The sequence below is a fragment of the Drosophila biarmipes genome, chromosome X (assembly GCF_025231255.1).
Source record: "Drosophila biarmipes strain raj3 chromosome X, RU_DBia_V1.1, whole genome shotgun sequence".
NCBI classification, from domain to species: Eukaryota; Metazoa; Arthropoda; class Insecta; order Diptera; family Drosophilidae; genus Drosophila; species Drosophila biarmipes.
Window position 1 is genome coordinate 8,912,205 of NC_066611.1, and position 14,838 is coordinate 8,927,042.

Below are 14,838 nucleotides of genomic sequence, written 5' to 3' on the forward strand. Positions count from 1 at the left end.
ATTATATATCATGATGATGATATGATGATAGTTTTTGAAATATAATTAAATTATAAGAATTATATTATTATATTATATTATATTTACTCCACTGTCGTTAGTGTCGTATGTGTATTTACAACCCCCTCCCCGATCCTCGCAGTGTAGAGAGCGGGCGCTGACGGGCTCTGTAGCCGTGCACATAGACCCGAGAGAGCGCTACGATATCTCTCGCTCGAGATACGACAGCGGAACGGGTAGCTCGATCGCCACAATACCGGACGAACTGCCATCGAGAAAGCAACAAGTTGGGCGTGCGGGCTTTGTTTTTTTCTTCTTTACAACCGAGACTCGCGGCGTGCTTTTTTTTATATTTTTTTTCTTTTCCCCCCATTGATGTTCTAAAATATTTCTGTGGATGACTAAGATCCGCATTATTATGTGCTACCAGATCGCTGATCGCCGAAAAGCAGGAGGTCTATAGTGCGAAGTGCGCCCCAAGCGGTTTTTTTACCGAGCAAATTGTGTTGCCAAAACGAAAACGAAATTGTGGTAAAAACAAAGGGTTAAACAACAGTGAGAAAAAGTGCAGCAGATCCCAAGGTACGAGACGGCGGGCACAATGCAATCGAAGTGGATGGCAGGATGGATGATTGTGGTAATCTCGATAGCGGGAGCACTTGGCCAGCCGGAGCGCTACGACCGCCTGCCCTCCTGGGGCTGGAGCCACTCGCAGATCGGTGGGGGGCAGGACCCCGCCCACTACCAGGCGAGTCGCGAGAACCGCGAGGACCTCTGCGGCCACTGCTTCTGCACCCATCTCAAGGCCATCTGCGACTTCAAGCTGAACAAGACGGTGAGTAGCTCACAGCCGCAGCCAGACAAAGGCGGTTTTTAATATCACTTAATTGGTCAATCGATTCGGTGTATTTTCGGGGCAGCACGACGTCTGGACACTCTAGTTTTTATGGGAGACTCTAGTTGCCACCTTAAAAGGGCCATATAAAGGGTCACAATTTGATATATATCCTGAAGTACAAGGCGGTTTTTATGTTATTTATGGAAAACCCCTTATAAACATAAATGCATTTTCCTCATTTCTAATATTACTACGTCTTACTCAACTAACCAAAAACCAAGCAGAGAGCTTTTGGTGTGCATTCGGCTTTTAGAATTGCAGAACTCATGACTAAGAAGGGCGAGTGGGAAAGCTCTGCACGGCTTCCAGAATTTTCCTAGGATGGATTCCACCATCAAAGCTGCAGCTGAACTTTTCCAAGTCTGCGGGCTTATCTCTTCCCCCGAGACATTTGATTTTGCCACTCGAAACACCTGCACCGAAAGTGAGAAAACAAAGAGATCGCACTGAAACGCGCAACCCCGCTTCGGGGGGCACTCCCAAATGCGTTCACCTTGCTTTTCCAATTAGCGAAAAATCCGAGGGCTTGTATCTGTTTTGCATGTGACATTTTGGGGTAAATTAACATTTATAAACAGCAGCTATTTGATGCTTTTTAACTGCGTTTGCCAAGAAAATATTGGGCAAATGTTCGCATTTTGACCACTTATTCCATTATTCCATTCCATTGCCAGCATTTAAAAACAATTGCCCATAATATGTGCTTAATATACAATAAATAGTTCTTATTTTTGTAAAGTTATCGCACTTCACTTACAGATTTTTTAAGCAAATTACAGTCGAGTGTGTTTGATGTCACATGAAATCTTAAGTCATTTTTTATATAAATGCTTTTCAAAAAAGCTTGTACCAAGAAATGCGAAATTTAAAGTATATCATCCAAATTAAATATTTTTATTATATTTTAAATTTAATTAAATCAAAGTTATTAGCAATTAATAAATTAAAGTACAATTGAGTAATTAAGATTTTGCCAACAAAAATCACTTCAAAATCTGAGTGCCCTAAGTTGATATAACCACTAAAATATAAAATAAAAATGTGACATTTATTTAAATTTATTCCCTTAAATATTTTTTAACATTTTATATTTGACTGTCTTTGATTTTGCATAAAATCTTGAGTAATATTTTGATGTAATGCTTCTCAAAAAAGCTTGTACTACGAAGTGAGGAATGCAAAGTTAATCATCCATATTACTTATTTTTCTTATTTTTTAAATTAAAGACAAAATGTTTGAACACATTTTATCAAATAAAAGCTATTAGCAATTAATATATTAAAAGCACACTTGAGTAATAAAGATTTTGCCAACAAAAATCACTTAAAAAACTGAGTGCCTTAAGTTGATAAGAACTAATAACTCACTATAATTGACGGTTATCAAAACCTCTAGGGGGCGCCACGATTTTCCGATTATATGTATATGACTGTCATATACTTTTTCGCATATACTAACTGCCTGAGTAAAGTATAACCAAGTCGGGCGGGTAGAACAAAGCCAGTGGGCTGTTGATAAAGACCAAGAGCCAGTCAGTAGCGGCGATAAGTGCCCGCACACTAAACCAAAAGCCAGTTTTGTTTTCCTCGCGCTCTTGTTGACTTAGCAGATGGATTTTGTAACGACCCGACGAGGGAAAGTGGGAAAACTACTTATGAGTACTTATGATTTATGAAATGCACTTTAACGACATCGCACAGCCGTATATATCCCGATGTGACTCAAAGTATGGAAGCCAAAACTGGTAAACAAACTCTTTGAAACTCATTATGAGTCAAGTTATATCTCGGAGACTGTAAGAGCTAGAATATTCATACTTGGCATGCAGATTTTTGGGCTTCCTACGCAGCGCAACCTTCTTTCAGCGGGGTGCCACGCCCACTCTAACGCCCACAGTTCGCGAAAATCTGTAGCCCCTACAGTTTTTATGATAGAAACTACATTTTAACTGAAATGTATTTGCCTCATCAACACCTATCGATTCACCAAAAAAAAGGTGCCACGCCCACTCTAACGCCCTCCTTGTTCAATATGCAATTCTGCGCCCCTTATAAATCTTAGAAGTCCTAATGCAATACTTGAAGAACTGGTCATATTTGACTTAGGTATGAGTAATCCCGCTTAAGAGAACACATAAAATATTGAATAATATGGCAAAATGTAAATATCCACAACAATGTGTTTACAAAATAATACACATCGATATATCATCTCTATAAAGATAATCCCTGCCCAAATGCACTTATATGCCCAATGTACTTAAATTTTCGACCCTGGAGTGCGGGGAAAACTATAGTTTTCCAACGCTCTTCGGACTTGAGGGAAATTCGCTGTTTTGAAATGCCTTGCGAGCACTTTTTGATTAATAGCGCCCCAAAGCGAGATGTAAACAAAGGCGAGAGATGCGTGCAAAATAAAGTGAATGAAGGAATAAAGCGAAAGAAGGCGGCGCCGGGGCCGTCGCCACTCCCCCTTCCTCGCGCGGACCCCTCTATGAGGCGGTGCCGCCCCCACCCACGGCCCCTTTTTGGGCCGCCAACCCGTCGGACAGGTTATGCTAATGAGTCAGGTGTGCGTGTAGTCGTCAGTATGCGGCGCTGCTCTCGGCGGCTCTCTGGAAAACTGGAAAACAATTAAAAAGAGCGAGCAAGTGCAAGTGCTTCCCCAGAATCGGATTCCTGTAGAATATACAAGTCTCGTATATTATCAGGCTCGGGATATCGATCTTTATCGCATGGGCCCAGGGCCTATCCAGGTAGTTAACTATGAATTAAAAAATGATCTATCACACATAGGACTCCTCCAATAAAAGTATTTTCGAGTTTATAGAAATAAACTTGGTATGCAATGCCTTCAAACATACTTTATAACAACCCACATATTAAATGGACAAATATAATGAGTTAGTTATAAGGTATTACTCTTAAAATGCCTATAATAAATATCATTACCGTACCGCATTAGAACTATAGGTAATATTGCATTTTTTGAAGAAACATTTCTGTAACAAACTCCATAATAACCCAAATATATCTAAAATGATCTATCTCTTATAATATAATAAAATTATTACTGTATCATATTGGAACTATAATTAGTATTGAATTTTTTGAAGAGACATTTCTATAACAAACGCTATCATAACCCAGATATAAACTAAAATAATAAACTTAAAAAATTAAAATGTGTAATAACATATTGTAATAACCTAAATATAAACTGGATTACAAAAACGATTACTGTTCAGAAAATATATAAAAGAAAACAAATGCAGAATGAACTGATAAAGTTCTTAAGTACAGTTCATACTAAAAATAAACAGACCAGACTAAAGAAAACGAAAGTGATTGACAGTCATAGTTCTGTCTCCGCGGTGATAAGACACTGTAATGTGTGATTGTTTAACTATTATACACTCTTAGATTACACGTCACAGGCACTTTTAATTGAAAAGAGCTTTACTTCGATTAGCAGAAACACCAAGGTCATATTAATTAGTCGAACTAAAAGCGGCTATGCGAATATTAAATGCTGCTTTGCCTTGTTTACTATCCGATTTGCTTACAAAAACCAATCAGACTGCAGTGCCCCGAACTAAAAGCCAATCATAAATCAGTAATCAATAATACAAATGCTTTGCCCATAAGTTCTCGAAAGATACGTATAGATATAGATGTAAGACATTTGTTTTCATCGCTCTGACCGAAAATATATCTCAAAATTCCACACTAGATGTAGATACATTTGTATCTTTTTGGAAGCCATCGAGCTCTGCACTTCCTCGGCAATTGAGCGATCTTAGATGCCTTTTCCAGCGGATGTGGGTGACACTTTCCCCCCTCCCGCCAGCCCCTTTCTCCGGCCTTTCCCTTTCGCCCGCCACTTATCGCTTCTTTGTGAGCGATCCAGCGAGTGTGTGCGCCGCATGTGTCGTCATCTTGTAGATACAGAATTTTATTTATTTGCTGCGTGGGCCTGCAGTTCAGTTTTCTATGTGCAAAGTGGACGGACTGTCGAGAGCAGAGCGGAGAAACCGAACCGAAATGAAAACCGAAAACGGACGGCGAACAAAGCCGAGTGGAAATGCATTCCACCCACTTTTCCCGCCCATCGCATCCCCCACTGAAGTCTATAGATTGACAGTAATAAGCCAAAAAGACCTCTAATATAGTGTCGGCAGCTGGGGAACACGGGAAGAAATGGACACAAGTTCTTAGGGGAAAATCTGTTTAATGATGGGACAGGGGTACACTGAAAAAAGAGTATTCGAAATGCTGAAAAAAACAATATCTAGAGCTTCTAGCTCGAGCATTAGAATTTTTAAAGAAATTTCTATTTTCCGCCTTAATTTACAGAACTCCAACTCTCATTATTATTATTTTCGTACTTTTTCCCCCAAAAATATCGAACATTTTTCTCTCTGCCAGGAAAAAAGGAAACCGAGGTGGGGGCCTGGCGTTTCGAGTGTTTCTGTTCTAGTGGAATGCGCCTACTTAAATTCCCATTTCGAATGGCTACTTAAACTACTTGGGACCAAATGTTATGGCTGTGAGCCGCTAAAAATCCATCAATTGCCACAAATTGAATGCTCGCTCCACCAGAGCAGCAATAAAACAACAAAGTGGCAACAAGAGGCAGATGTGTGAATGCAACGAGGTGGAATGCCAAAGCGAGACCCACAGAAATCGGAAGACAGCGCCCCAGGAGGTGGCTGGAGAGTCGAGATACATTCGTGCAGATACAGATAGCATGGGTGGGTGGAGAGGGTGGCGCCGTCGGAAAATGTGCATTCGTGTTATTTTGCCAATAATTCCGCTAATCGGTAAACAACTTTCGATTGTATATATAAGACACAGCCATCAAAACGCCGTTTTCCACTTTGATATGGAAATGGAGGCAGAAACATTTACAAAACATATGCAATTGTGTACATAATATGGCCGCACATGACTCAAAACTGTGAACTATAAACCGGGAAACCATAAAACCATATAAACATGGGCCATTGGGGATGGTTCACTTATTGGGAACTAGGCAAATATCAAATATGTAATAATATTACCATAGATTTTAGGACTCATTTCCTGATTAACAGAATCAAAAGTGAAGTTATCCTATGATTTATAGATGATATAAATATTAGATAATATAAAAAACCAAGTATTCTCAGTCAAAGTAAAAACTTTATATAAAAAAGGGAATCTATAGATTCCAGATAGTTTTTGAAATACACTAATGTATACAAAGTAACACTCTTAATATATACAAATATTCTACTATAATAACTTCATATATTCCCCACATTCCATGATCAAAATCAGGAAACGGATATTTTTATTTGCATTTACAAAACTGAAATTGCGTTCATGGTGGCTAAAAGAAATAATATTTAAAATGTTAGTTCTGCGTGTTCTGTTGTGTTCTTCATGTACATAAATCCTAGATATTTGTATACAGCCAGATCTTTCAGTGCCAAACGACCGAATAAACATTTTCGCGGTTCGTTTGCAGAGTTCTACAAGTTTTCCGCCACCTCAGAGCTCTGTAGATACATCCAATGTCCCTGTTTTGCCCCACTTTGTGTTAAAAAACCCTTGACTTGTAAAAAGCAATCTTGTAAAAAACAGGGAAAGTAATTGCTTCCTGCTTATCGCTTTACAACTGTTTTGTGTGGTGAAAACTCAAGTAATCGCAGTTTTAGAGCCACAGCAACGCCCTCAACTGGCTTATATATGTATTTTTTATATATTATAAGCTGAATGGCTTATCTGGCCAGTTTCTCCAATCGAAAAGAACTGCCTGAGGAATTCTCCACGGCGAGGCACGTAGTCGCTGCCCCTCCGACGTGTCGTGGCAGTGGTATCTCGCAGATACAGATACGCAGCGCTTCCAGATGATGCACTCGCTGCAGGAACCGTGTGTGTGTGGGAAACGGATTGGGAAAGTCCTTTTCCAATTTTCCGCCCATGTGACCGGCATGCCGTTCGAATTCCGGCTCTCAGTTTTCCCCGGCTCATTTGAGACATAGAGATATTTGTGGACACTCAGATACAGATACAGATAGAGATACCCGAAAAAAGAGGGCGAGAGGTGGATCATAATTTATTTTTAATTGGCTTTCTTTGGTTATTTATGTGCTGCTGTTGGTTTTGGCACTTCCAGCCAGGCGGCGGCAGCTATTTCCGCTTGTCCTCCAGACTCCAAACTCCGTATACGATATGATTCCGTTCCAAAAATACGCATATATGTTGCTTAAAGTTGTCGCCCAGGAAAAATGTCCGGAAAATGTGAAAATCGTGAGCGGAATCTTTTGGAGAAAAGCGCCCACAGATCGGTTGGGATCAGTCAGTGAGCGAGAGGTTCTATATATAGGGCCTAGATCTCACTACATATCCCAGAGCTACACGGCGAGAAAAGGCGTAGTTGTATCTCAAAAAGGCAAAACCCAAGTGACTTATTATCTCAGTCATGTTTTGGGTAAACATTTCGGTAGCAGCGTATTTATACTCACACTTCTGAGTAGCCTAATAATCTAAGCAGGCTATAAACACCACTTTGATATCAGACTGTTTAGGGTATTTTTAAATATGACTCATTTCTGGCGATACAATCCTCCATCTCCGAGATAGGCATAAATCTGTGACGATATATTGACGCCGGCCGACGAGATGGAACTTCATAAACTTTTCAGACATTTTGGCCACAGTTCTGTTTGTTTTTTCCCCTGTCCGACTGATGGTTCCCATAAACTTGAAACCATACAAAGTGGGGGGAATATGGGCGGAAAAGCCCGGTGGGAAAGGGGGTGGAAAAACTGTCTGTCAGACAAACAAGCAAATTAAAACTCACACGTAATTGAGACTTCCTCTTTAGGAGGAGAAGAGAGCGAGAAACTGGAGCAATTGAAAGAAATTGCGCCCAAAGGCGTGTACCAAACAGACCGAGAAGAAAGCAAGACGGCGGCTGGGGGGGCGGCAGGAAGAAAGAGGGCTGAAATGCTAGTAAAAACAAAGAGGGCACAAATCTCGGCGAGAAAAGCCCATCGAAGGAGGGACGGAGACCAGGCAGCTGTGGGCCAGAGATCCAGATTCAGGCTCGGAATCAGAAACAGATACAGATTCAGATACAGATACACAATCAGATGCAGATACAGATTCAGGTTCAGATACAAAGACATTGAACCCACGAGGCACCGGCAACGAGGCCAGACGCAAGAGCAGGTGGCCAGACTTTTTCAGCTCGAGGCGTGCATTATAATTACACTGGCCCCCCTCTTTTTTTTACCATTATGGCACTGCGAAGACGACAGAAATGAGGGAAAAGCGGAAAACCGAAGTGTCTATACGCTTTTAGATGGTGAAAGTCGATAAATTTACCTCTGATTTTAATCACTTTATAAGAAGTAAGGTGCATTATCTCCTGGTATTTAGTATTGCAGTCATATAAATGCTCAAAGCTAAATTTGATTCATACAAAACCAATAATATAATCAATAGAGTCTGACTAATTCCAGAGTTCTAAGTATTACACAGGAAAACAAAACAAAAAAAAACATTTTATACTCGCTTGGTATACTGAAAAAAAATGGGCAGTAGGGAATGGGTTTTTTGGATTTCAACTCTTTAAAATTATTTTGTCTAATTAATCTTTGGAAATATGCTCAAGTTGCCTCAAATATCAAGTAGTATGATCCGTACCCAGATGAACAAGATACTGAATTAAATAGTATAAACTGTTTGCTCAGTGTATGTGAGCTAGTCACTGATAAAAATTTGACTTTATAAGTTAACTGGAAATGGTTGATACAAACAAAAGAATGAAGAGGGAGGAAAAAAGATGGTGTGGTGTCTCCACCAGAGGCACGTAGGCCCTTGCGCCCTCAAAAAGCCGGCACTTATGATTAACCATCGAAAAAACTAAACAAAGCAACCCAAAACTATAAAGTCGTGCAATTGCCCTTGAAATTAAACTTTTATTTTTATTGATAGGCGTTGCAAAACAGCCTAAACTTACTGCTGCAAACTTACATAAATTACCAAGAGCTAAGAACTCATCACGTAATTTACATCAATTAATAGCATTACTTATACGACCTAAACCATACTAACATAATTTTATTATAATACCAAACATTTGCATTCATAGTTTGGTGCCTCTAGTTTTTTGTGGCAGATGGAAAAAGTAAATGTTGATATGACAACTAAATCTTGGTATAGAACTTCTTTTAAAGAACATTGCCCTGATCTTTTATTGATTTTTTTCTCGAACTTGAGTTGTCTCTAAATTAACTCGGACTCCCGGGCGATAAGAATAAACTGGCCAGAGTGAATCAGTTGTGAGTCAGTCACAAATCAAACAAAATTGAAATACAGGCAGATATATTACGCCGTCAGTAAGCAAATAATCAGCTCGAAAGCGATCAACAAAAGGGCGAATCGAAGTGGTTGCGATGGTAAAGAGCAAGTAAATGTTGATATCTTTATCTCGAGAACATAAAAGTAAACTTTTAAAACACAAACACTAACCAAATTGGTGTACAATATTGCTCTGATATTACATTTTCCTCAAGACATGTTGTGTAAAATCACTTCCGGATGACCTATGGTATGATAAAACCTGCCGTAATTTCTTGTTAAACATTTCTGAAGCCCTGGGATATCTTGAGAAACACTCTGCTTTCCATTCTCACTCGAGGGCCACCGCGGTAATCCAGATCCATTAACGCAACGAGGAGATCTTGGGCACTCACTTCAACGCGATCAACAACAAGATCATCAGCGTCATTAGCGGCCGTCTGTGGTGGACATCTCGTCATCCATCGCCAGCACTCCGAGTTGCAACTATTTTCACTTAATTTAATGAGAAAATTGCACCCCGGGGTGATGGTTCGAGTTTGAGTTCGAGTTCCAGTTGGGGTTCTTCAATGGAGCAATGAACGTTGCGGTCAAGTTGCCGTTGTTGTCGTCGTCGTCGTCGTCGTCAGATGTTGCTGCTGTGTGTGTTGCTGCTGCTGTTGCTGCTGCTACTGCTGCTGCTGCTGCAGCTCCCATTGTTGTTGTCGCAGACACTGCGTTTAAAAATAACACAAGAGTGAGGGATACAGACCGCAAGAAATGTAAGTCAAGCGTCACGGACCCCCGGCAACAGCAACTCCACAGCAGCAACATCGGCGAAAAATAAGAAATTGCAACTGCAGCGGCAAGTGTCTGGCAACTCCCAGTTTCCCGCCGCAGGCAAAACAAAAAGTGCTTAACAGCCTATGAATTTCTGAGTCATTTGTGCCAAAAGAAGTGCTAAATGGCTTGATATATGTATATTTCTTGAAAGCCACAGTAAATTGCACAGAATTCCTGCTTTGAAATGTGCTTTGTATGTCGCCCAGAGATCTTAATAACTTCACAACACTGGTTAAAATAAAATTTATGATATTTTTAGTCACTTGTGGCAAAATAATTGCTTAATAGTTGATGTATTATCCTGAAAGCCACAGTAAATTGCACAGAATTTTTGCTTTACAATGTGCTTTTTTTGTCACCCAGAATTTTTAATAGCTTCACAACACTGGTTATAAATATAATTTAATATATTTTTTTCTAAATCATATTGTTTTCTGCACCAAATAATTTGAAATAGATTTTTCAAACATTTTCAACACTGAACCCTACAAATTTGAAAGCCTTAAAATCCTGAATAACTTTTCAACACTGGTTTACAATATAATTTATGATATTTTGTTTCTACACCAAATAATTTAAGCAGATCTTACAAAATCAGTGCAACTACTTGCTTCTCAAAGATATTTATACATATGCGATAAATATTTTTTTATAACATTTCCAGCACTGAACCTAATAATCCCGAAACCTTTAAACCCATCAAGATCACTGTTTCTTTGGATTTTCCATGTTTCCTGGTGATATTCCTGGCATTATTTTCTCCTTAAACAATTATTTTTAAATATTACCAATATTATTATAGCCTAGTCAACAGTGTTTAATAAATATTTATTATTGCACATCCCCTCCCAGCTTTCAAGCGAGTTCAATGACAAATTAATGGTGCCGCTGAACATCAAGTACATTGAGGTGCGACTGACGGCCGGCACCCAGTTCGTGATGTTCGAGAACTTCTTCCTGGACAACCAGGTGAACTACTTCGGCTTGATCGGCGTGCGGAAGGACGACCAGGTGGAGATAACCAGCAATGCCTTTAGCCACAACAAGGGTGGCTACCCCAGCATCGAAATTGGCAATATCTCGAGGGTTTTCCTCCGCGACAAGTTCCTGACAGGTAAGTGACGCGATCTCCTCTTATCAGGGCAGATAACAGGGCAGGCATTCCATACTTTAGGCGCGGAGTACAAACTGCTGGTGGAGGATGTCGATCAGCTGACCGTGTTCCCCAATGCCCTGCAGATGACCAACCTGGACTGCTCCTTCAAGCGGATCCATCAGCTGGATCTGATGAAGAACGCCTTCAATCCCGGCAATCCCAAGTATGGCATAAACGTAAGTGGATTCGAGACCGCCTTCTTCGCTACCATTCCTCATACTAATCAAGCGATTCCACAGCTCCGCGTGGAGGATTCGAGCATCAACCAGCTGGGCATCTTTGGGGTGTCCATGGGCAAGGTGAGCCTGCTGCGCTGCACCATTGCCACGATCATGAGCAACGCCTTCGACGTGACCAGCATCAAGGAGCTCATCATCGAGGGCTGCAACATAGCGACGATCGAGACGCAGGCGCTGACCAACAAGCTGCACAGCGACAAGGTGGCCATCCTGGACACGGTGATCGGCACCATCGAGGGCCAGGCCATCAGCCAGAGCGGCATCACCACCATGATTATGTTCGGCAACAAGTGAGTCGAACCCGTTGACCCTCAATTGATCATCAATCACCAAATCATTGTGCATCTCCCCCTCCAGAATCTCGAGAATCCGCTCGAATGCCATCCAAATAGCCGCCGTCAGCCTGTTCATACGCAACAACTCGATGAGCCACGTGGAGCCCAACTGGCTGAGTGTCAGCCAGGCGGATCATGTGGAGATCGAGAACAACCGATTCCACGACTACGGCCGGTGTGAGCTGAACATCGGCTCCTCCAACTGCAGTTTCCGCAACAACGTGCTCCAGAATCCGCAGCCGGGCAGCCTGAACTTCACCTGCCGCGTCCACCAGGTGCGCGTGGGCCACGAGTGCTCCTGCAACAAGGCCTGGCTGTCGGAGCTGACCGACCACGACCTGGAGTCGGAGGTGATGTGCCGCGTGGTGGAGCAGCACACGGGATGCCTGAATGCCACCAGCACCAATGTCCGGCGGTTCGTCAATGAGGCGTGCGGCGGAAATGTGACCCGGTACTGCAGCAGCGATGGCCAGTGGACGACAAAGGCGGCCAGTGATCAGCTGGGCAACTACAATAGGTTGCCAATCACATGGCTGGCCTGCATCATTTTCGTGGCCACCCTGTCGATTGTCATCCTGGTCATGATGGTGGCCAAGTGCCGGCGCACTGGCGGCGGAGCCGCTGGCAACGGCAAAGATATTTGCCAAATCCAGGAGAACATCCGGGAGCAGTTGCGCCAATGTGCCATGGAACTCAGGGGGGATGATATGATCAGGAAGAGCATCCTGAAGATAATCAACGGTCGCTACAACAAGGACGAGTGCAACAAGCGGATCTTCTACGTCATCGATAGCATGCCGAAGAACTCGTCGGTGATCGAGCGCCTGCTGCTGGAGCACATCAAGCTGAGTCACTGCGATGTGAATCCCTCGCTGGACGGGGCCTATGCGACCAGTGCCTGTGCCGCGGCCAACGCCGGCCCGCCGCCCAGCGCCCCCAGCCCGCAGCCCAGCGACGACGAGGAGCCCATCTACCAGGAGCCCGACCAGCATCCGCTCATGTGCAGCGACTACTCCGCGCCGCTGCATCCCGCCGAGGACACGTACGCGGAGCCGTTCAATGCCACGAGTAAGTACGGTGGCCGGGACGGATCGATGGATCTCAGCCTGGTGCGGCCCCTGCTCTCGCGTCCCAACCGAATGCCTTAGTTAGTCTCCCCCCTCCGGTCGGTTTGGCTAACGCGACTGTCACTTGTGTCTAACCTGTACATACATATTTATTCAAAATAACCTTTACTGCAAGCTGGTAACTAGAGTCCAGAGGCTACGTATAGTTGGAGTTGAACTGCGCTGGCTATGGGTTACCAGCACGGAAATCTCTTTGGAGACAGATTATCTAGAGCTAAGAATATCATAGAATTGTAACATCACATCATATATTTGCATCAAGCGCCCTTGATCGAAAGCTTTACCAAACGGTCCTACTATTCAGAGTCCTTAAGAGCTCCACGGGACCATATGCAATCCAACTGAACAAAAATACTATATTAATACTATATATATATGTAGATCAAGCACTGTTTTCCAACTGGTTTACCATGTTTAGTATAAACTTGCACGTAGAGTTACCACCCAAAATTATTGTAAACCCACAAGTAAGGCACACTGGCTGCACTCGGTTCTCAGACACAGGGGCAAAAAGGCAAATCACCTATGCGGAACGCATAGACCCACAAAGGTACTAAAAACAAACGTAGTTAAGTATTTCCCAAAACAATCCTAAAAACCTGGTGATGGACTCCACTCTTTCTGGCTCTGTAATAGTCGTTGGTGAATGTACTGCAACTCCTAACTCTAGTCGTAAATGTAACCCTATCTGTGTGACTAACATGTATCTTAAGATCATAATACAGTCGTATTATATAATATATCATGGGATTTCTTGCAGATGCGAACGACATGCCACCGGCATATCAGTATGCCACGCCCATGCGCATCCTCACGCCCCCACAACAACAGCAGCAGCAGCCGTCGACGATGGCCAGCTATGCCACGCCCGTTTGGCGGTCCACGCCCAGTGCCACGCCCACCAGCCGCCCGCCCTCGGGGGCCACGACAGCGCCGCGGGCCGTCAAGGATCTGCGGCAGGCGCTGCAGAACTCGCCACAATTCCATCCCAACCAGCTGACCTCAGCGCGGAACCAAAGACAAATCCTGCAGACCCTGCCCGTCCAGCCGCCGCCCTACAGCCAGACGCAGAGGTCACAGGTCAGGGGTCAGCGGCGGCGCAGCTTCGAGTGCCTCGACGGAGCCGCCAGCCTGGCGGCCATGGAGCACATGGACTCCGGCTCGGATCACTCCGGCGGCAGCGATGTGACCGTCCAAATGGCCGATGTGATCGACTACGCGGATGCCTAAAAGTATGCAGAGCCCGTACATATGGTCCCATATATGGTATATGCCACAACAGTCACACCTGCCAGACAACAAGAAACAAGAGGAGAACAGTCGAAGAGAACACCGGCCAGCAGCAGAGCCCAAAACAAAAAATATTGAAAACACTTTGTGATATTCATACAGTTTCTCTGGATATGCGAAGAGCTGGAACCAGCTGCGTATGTGTAGATATAGCTAGGAGAACCGATCGATATAGCATAAGCTAGACTAAGGAACCTACAGTTAAATAAACGAGTCCAACGCCACCAGGCACTAGCATCATTCGCAAGGGGGCTTTCTAAAGCAATCATTTTGACAACTGGTGTACCATTACATAGATGAGTTGCTTTGTTTCACGATGTTTCAGGCTCAACTTGAAATTGTAAGTCCTGTAGGTACAGAATTATCTGAGTTACGAAGGTTTTTTCACCTTGGTGTACCATTACATAGTTGAGTTTGTTTATTTCTGGATCCTATACTTATGGAACTATTCCTTTGAAAACTTATCAAAGTCTGAGTTACGAAGCTTTTGTTTCTATGGCATTTTTTTCTTCTTAAGACAATCATTTTGGTAACTAGTGTACCATTACACAGGGGAACTTGTTTATTTCACGGGGTTTTAGGCTCAACTTTAAATTGTTAGTCCTATATTTACAAA

At 42.9% G+C, this 14,838-nt stretch overlaps 2 protein-coding genes across 2 annotated transcripts in view; one reads left to right on the plus strand and one right to left on the minus strand.

The window, feature by feature from the left end:
- The window catches only part of LOC108026086 (E3 ubiquitin-protein ligase highwire), a 53,646-nt gene that overhangs the window by 12,285 nt on the left and 26,523 nt on the right, over positions 1 to 14,838 (minus strand). The gene's annotated exons all lie outside the window — the stretch shown is intronic.
- LOC108026097 (uncharacterized) lies at positions 242 to 14,446 on the plus strand. The gene is made up of 6 exons (XM_017096800.3): positions 242 to 835; positions 10,928 to 11,189; positions 11,250 to 11,407; positions 11,471 to 11,760; positions 11,828 to 12,873; positions 13,693 to 14,446. The coding sequence occupies exons 1-6, from the start codon at positions 602 to 604 to the stop codon at positions 14,160 to 14,162; spliced, it is 2,460 nt and encodes an 819-aa protein (XP_016952289.1). The 5' UTR covers positions 242 to 601; the 3' UTR covers positions 14,163 to 14,446.